Source organism: Aristolochia californica, unplaced genomic scaffold (assembly GCF_029961685.1).
Source record: "Aristolochia californica isolate CCGP_79_NKW_82.1479 unplaced genomic scaffold, dmAriCali1.0.hap1 SCAF_2, whole genome shotgun sequence".
Classification (NCBI taxonomy): Eukaryota; Viridiplantae; Streptophyta; class Magnoliopsida; order Piperales; family Aristolochiaceae; genus Aristolochia; species Aristolochia californica.
In genome coordinates, this window is record NW_027181881.1 from 10275422 (window position 1) to 10282147 (window position 6726).

The 6726-nt window shown below is 35.5% G+C and overlaps 1 protein-coding gene across 1 annotated transcript; it reads left to right on the plus strand.

The window, feature by feature from the left end:
* Positions 1–3529: 3529 nt before the first annotated feature.
* Positions 3530–4080, plus strand: LOC137954861 (pathogenesis-related protein STH-2-like). The gene is made up of 2 exons (XM_068801765.1): positions 3530–3640; positions 3787–4080. The coding sequence occupies exons 1-2, from the start codon at positions 3530–3532 to the stop codon at positions 4078–4080; spliced, it is 405 nt and encodes a 134-aa protein (XP_068657866.1).
* The last annotated feature ends 2646 nt before the right edge of the window (positions 4081–6726 follow it).

Below are 6726 nucleotides of genomic sequence, written 5' to 3' on the forward strand. Positions count from 1 at the left end.
TGATCTAATTAACTACTTGCACAATAGGAAACGTCAACTCTGGATTTTACCGTGATTCGTGCCTCTCTTGAGTGCCATGTAACCACAAACCCGGATTCTCAATCCTTACGTCTAGCCCCTCTCGGGCGCCTAGAGTTAAAGAAAAAGATCAGATTATAATACCAGAATCCAACCTAAATTATAATCCTGCCCTAACTAGCTAATTACTCAAAAAATTCAGAAAACAAATATTCGATAAACATTAATTCTCAAATAAAATTTAATAAACATTCAAACATAAGTTCAAACTATAGGAAACTAATTAAATTAAAAAATTATGGATTACTCCCCTTTACAAGAATGAAAAACTTATCTCAACAAGCTTCAATCTTGTTTCACAAAGAGCCTTCTATGATAAGCTTTGATCATAAACTTGAGAAGATCCTAAATTCAATGTGCTGATACCATGTTGAATTTAGGACCCCATGCTTGGAACCTCAAGCAAGATGAGAGAGGGAGGAAATAAGGGAAAGAGAAGAGAAGAAAAGAAAAGAAAAGAGCAAAGGGACAGAGCTCGGGTAGAGAGGACAGAAGAAAGCCTATAGGCTAGGAGAGAGATTCTTCCAAGAATTGTGAGAAGAGGAGATTTTGATTGAAATCCCTTCAACCAAGACTCCTATTTATACTTTTTCCATTACATGTTTAGGGAAACTTCTCAATCAATTAGGTTCCCTAATTACATCAATCCAGGGAAGATTACAAAATCAATGGAGAGAATCTAGTATCCTTATGAGATGACACCTCATGTCACCATTCTTGGATGTGTGGGCCTTCTCCATACACGTGTGGGCTTGGTCCTATCTTCTAACATTGAAGAAACACCCTCAGAAAGAAGAAGCAAAACATTGAAGATTGGAGTTTAGTAAGTCATGAAAATCGCAAAACCCAATCCATGTAAGAGAGAATCTCAAACCTTCCAAACTTGAGAAGCCACCTGGGCCAACAACATCTACAAAGTTTTCAATATTGATGTGACTATGTCACTTATATAAGAGCCCTTGACCTGGAGCTTTTTTCAAATATCTGAGGATCCTTTCCAAAGCTTGTCAGTGAGTAATTTGAGATTTATACATATATTGGCTAACAACACTAACTGCAAAGGAGATATCCGGTCTAGTAATAGTGAGATAAATCAACTTCCCTACTAGCCTTTGGTATTTGCCCATATTACAATGTGGGACCCACCATGGTGCACGAGCTGGTGGGACCCACCATGGTGCACGAGCTGGTGGGACCCACCATGAGGATATGGGATGCCAAGAAGAGTCCTCACCCAAGCTAACACGAGTTAAGAAGATAAGAAGCACAAGCTTAAATGACTTAGAAGACTTGAAGATCATGTGAGACCGACAAAGATACCACGAGTTGGAATCTTATCAATATGAGCTGGAAGATCATGTGGGACCCAAAGGGATAAGGCCATAAGCTAGCCTCCTCCCTTATGTCCACGTTCTTGAAGAAGAGTTATAGTTCAACATATATTAGAACTCTATTAGATTGTGTTATCCTTTCATGATAGACTTATCTTAGAGAGTTAGAGTTGGAATGTAATTAGGAGATTTAAAGGTTAATTGTATAAGCACTCCATCAATTCCTCTACTATAAATAAAGGTGTTTTAATTCAGAATTAATCAAGTTCTACTATTCTCTCTTGAGTAAATCTCTTTCTCTCTTTGCTTGGTACACACCTTGTTCCTCTTATATTTTTCTCTCTGCCCGAGAGCCTTCTTCTCCTTTTCTCCTTTTTTTTGCTCTCTTCCCTTACTCGGAATATTGGAAAAGGGATCCTAAATTCAACACGGCATCAAAACATTAAATTTAGGATCCCTACATTAAAAGGAATGCTCTAAGAATATATGATCAACACCACTCATAGAAGGCTCCTTGTGAAGGAAGATAAAAAAATGTGCGATAAGTTCCTTGTTTCTAGATTTAGAAGATGATTTAAAGATGAGTATGTGAATGTTTTTCATCTTATGAGATTGTGGATATGAATGCCTCTCGATCTAGAAGAAGCTATCAAAGCAATTTTGTCTGTTTGGAATTTCTGTTAACCGAGACTAGTCCATGATCAGATTGTTAGAAACTTTTTTTTTTGTGGGAATAAGATTCCCCTGATATAGAAGATTCATATTGATTCTATTATGAGTGGTTATTTACTTAGAAAAAAATCAGAATAATTATTGTTTAGCCTCAATGCTAAATTTCTCTATGCACCATGTTGTTTGAAGAATACTACTTGGATATTTTGATTAGAATTTTTTGGAGAATTATTTTTCGTTGAAGTGCCTATTATGGCTAAAGATAATGTGAGTATCAAAGGTGATATACTTAGATTTACCACAATACCCTTACGAATGATATCAAATTTTATGAGTTGGTCCATATCGGTTCGAGGTTTCTTTTGGTCATCTCACCAACTGTGGACCACCTATTGATCAAGAAGACATTTTTTATAGTAAATGGTTAAAAATGATACCATTGTGATTATTAGTTGGCTAATCAAAAGCATGAAAAAATTGTGGGAAGAATGCATTCATTGTGGGAGATATGATCACACTATTGATACTTGCTATTACAAGGAAAGGAGTTACTATGAAAAAAATGGTCACTATGGAGAAATATGTTATAATGTCAACGACAACTCAGATTTGACAAAGGCTAATCAAACCTTGGTAGGTGATACAAAGGAGGATATGGTAGGTGATACCAATCAAACCTTGGTAGGTGATACCAATGAAATTTGTTACCAAAAGGTAATTGATAGAACCTCTTGAAAGACTATAGACAGTGTTTTCTATTAGATAAAAGCCACTTACAATTAGTCAAATTTAAAACTATATAGTGGAAAGATGAGATTATGTATGTAATAAGTGGAAAGATATGGTTATGTATATAATAGATGCCTCTTAAGAAGTTATCCGAATAAAAGAATATCCTATAATTTAAAAGATCTTTCAAAAACATTTTCTAATTGGTTGCCAAGAAATTGGTAGCTAGAAATCATGAGCAGAGATATTCATCTTTTATCCAACCCTTCATCAGTTTTTGTGATGTTTGAAGTGAAAAAAGACGTGGTTCCATAGGATTGTTGACAATCAACTTGTACATAAGCGCGGAAAGGTTTTGCAGTTAAAGAAGGAACACGAATCCTATCTCAAGTCCTTTGGGATCGTCCCCATCCATTTCAAATATCTTATATTCTTTTTCCTTGCGCATAGCCATGGATATCAAAAGCTAATTTATTTGATGCACCTTGATCTTAAGGCTGTTTCTATTGCCCAAGTCGGTGATAAGAGTCTTTAGCATCCGCCCTACCCATTTTCTAATTCTCATAGAAAAACACGTTCTTCACTAGAATACCGATAATGGCTTCCCACACTGGTCCATAAATATCACGTCTCCGCCCGTGCTTTTCTCAACAAAGCTCATAACAACCTCTCGTCGAGTCTCCTTCCTATTTTTCTCATCTCACCCACAAATCTTAAACATGGTTGCTGGTAGTTATAGTCAAATTTTCATCTCTCCAGTCTCTCCTACTAGGCTATGGAAGGCCTCCATGGACACCCAGAACTTGATTCCGAAGCTCATTCCCAACCAGGTAGCTAGCATTGTGCTCCTAGAAGGCGATGGTGGAGTGGGCTCAGTGACACAATTCAACTTTGGTGAAGGTCAATTTGTTTATCATTATAACTCTTTGCGACCTTTTTATTTAATGTTTTTTTGTCGACAAATTCTGGTTTGAAGGAACTTAAATATGTGAAAACCCGAATTGTAGCCATGGATAACGAGAATTATGTCTTTAAGTTCGGTCTCGTGGAAGGAAGGGGCGTCGGAACCAAACTGAAGTCCTGCATCATCGAGAGGAAAATGGAGGCAACGAGTGAAGGGGGTACCAAGACGACTGTGAAGATGGACTATGACACCCTTGGCAACGGTCCACTGAGCCAAGAAGAAGCCGAGAACATCATTGGAGGAGTTCTGGGCCAGACTAAGGCTATCGAGGGTCATCTCCAAGCCAACCCATATGACTATGCGTAACCATGTTTGAGGTTTGAGGCATCGTCTGTGTAAGAGATGTCGCTGTTGGGTGTGTTTGTTTGTGAGAGCGAGAAGGGAGTGCAATAAATGTCAAAAGTAATGCAAAGTCTGTTGTAAGACTTGCTATTTAATGTTTAAAAGGTTTTGATCGAAGTCTTCAAAACTATTTGATAATGGATGTTGAGAGCAAAGTAGGTGAAGAGAATATATAGTCTTACATGGCTCCTAGACAAAATTGACCATGCAAAACGTGTCACTTAATGGGGTACTAAGATTTTTTTCTTTTCTTTTTCCTTTATAAATAAATCCACTAAAGAAGTATGCACCATGTCTCCATTGGGTTTATAAACTTACAGGTTGTGGAAAGAATTCAAACCACCATGACTGTAAATGAACTCAAGCCACTATCAATGTAAAGAGAAGAGGCTTCAAGGCAATTGACAAACAAGAACTACACCAAGTGAAGAAGACAAGATCAACATTTTTTTTTTTTTTTGAATGAATGAGATGAGTTTACATGGGTTTATATAGTTTTTCAAAACACTTAACAAAGAAACAAAAAAATCATGCGCGTCTTCATGCATGGTGTCATCTTGGTGTTTAGACTTTTTTTATACAAATCAATGTGATCTTCCTTCAATCAACGTGTTGTTGTTTCCTTTCTTCTAAATTCGTCCTTACACATATCTCTTTTTCCTGTTCTTTCTCTCCAACGATTTCTTTTCTTCTCTCTCCCAAGAGCTAGAATACCTCTCTTCTCTTCTTCCCTTAAGATCTTTTGTATTTATGTGTTGGCTCTAAAAATCAACATGGTATCAAAGCAGAAAAATATTTGACATGGAAAAAAAGAACAAGATGGAGAAGAAAGGGGGGAAGATGAAGAAAAAGCAAAAGAAAAAGAAAACGAGAAACTTCTTGTTTTTCCTATTTTTCATTGGATGTTTCACTCTCTTAACATAAATTTAATATAGAAAATTATATACCTTTTGAAAGATCTTTGAGTCTAGTTTCTATCTCAAAAAGAATCGTTGATATTAGATTTTTCTAGAAAGATAAATAAATTAATATCTGAAGTAGCAAAGGTCAAGTAGAAAAAAAAGTTTCAAGTTGCAGTAAAAAGCCTCAACTTTCTGAACAGTTTACACCAACATGAATGGAAATTTTTATCGAGAATTATATCTCCAAGGAAAGCTATGTGAGTCTACTTTCTATCATAAAACCGTTTCTCAATCCAATCTTTCTAGAGAGAGATATTTACATTAGAATAATCAAAGGTCATGTTAGCATCCTATCTTTCCTTTCTTAAAAGTTTTCTTTCTTTGATCTCACATTATATTAGTTTCCACAAGAGAAGTTTTTCCCTATATAAGTTTAGTTTCCTTTTTAACTAAGTCTAAATTTTTTGAATTAGATAGTCTTTTTTTCTCTTTTTAAATTCCAAATATTAGTGTCCAAAACCTGCCTTATTCCAAAATTTATCTCTTGAATATTTTCTTTCCAAATTGGTCAAGTTGTGTTAAAAAGTAATTGCTTTATATGAGAAGTCTGTTTTTAGAAAGTTTCCAAGATTCATCCAAAAATTTCTTATTGAAGATATTATTTGTTAAATTTTCCAAATCATCATGTTCATAGAGTAACTAATTTTTATCTCCTTCTTGAGTCAAACTTGGTCACTCCCCAAAAGCCATACTTGGTTAAATTTGTTAAGTTAATTCAGTTCTACAATTATAGTTTAAATGAGTTTTTCAAAAAATAAAGGCCACCTTCTAGATTTGTTGAAGAGAAGATATAGAAGCCTCTTGCATGACTCTGATAGAAAGCACTCTCATAGAGCCAAAATTAATCTGGAGGAGTCTTAAAAGAGTCTCGCAGAAGGTGGTCTCATAGGAGAGTCTCATGTTTAAAGGTGTTTTAGTTATGTTCGTCTTCTATTTATGTTGAGTTATTTCATTATGCTATGACTTATAAGTGTTAGACTTTCGGTGTAATTGGGACAAAGGTAGTTTAATTATAATTGTACTCTACTACTTTCCTCTATTATAAATAGGGGTTCGTGTACTCTGATTACATCAATTCAATGAAGTTTTTCTCTTTTTCATAAATTCAACTTGGTATCAAAGCAGGTTCTGTGAGTTGACTCGGTCAACTCGTAGAGATAAAGTAATCCTTTTCTAATCTATTATCTCTAGTAGTTTAGGTTAGTATCTACCTTTTTTCTCTCTTTTTGGTTTCTATACTTGTTTTTCTCTTTTCAGTCCCAGTTTTTTTTTTAATTGTAGAAAGTTACTACTATCGATTCTCGCTCCCAACTTCTCTGACTGGAATTACTTCTCCATTGGCAAGCTAAAACTATCTCGACTAGTTTTTTGTTCCGTCACTGCGTTGCTGATCATCTAAAATTGTCTCTGTCGGATCGTTACTGCATCGTGGGGAAGAAGGAGACATTGGTTCCTCTATTTGTTGGCTGATTTGTGTTTTTTCGGTATTTCTGATCCTATCTTTCTGGTATTACTATTGTTCGAGTTGACTCTGAATCGTATCTCCGCTACTGCTGTCCATTGGGAAACTCTAGTTTTCCTTATTTCTTAGTCGTAACCTCTACCGGATGCATGTTGATTACTATCAAGTTATCCGATTGGTTGATTA

Coding starts and splice junctions, on each gene's coding strand:
- LOC137954861 (XM_068801765.1), top strand. CDS start 3,530: ATGGTTGCTGGTAGTTATAGTCAAATTTTCATCTCTCCAGTCTCTCCT. Junction 3,641..3,786: donor CGAAGCTCATTCCCAACCAG/GTAGCTAGCATT, acceptor TCTGGTTTGAAG/GAACTTAAATATGTGAAAAC.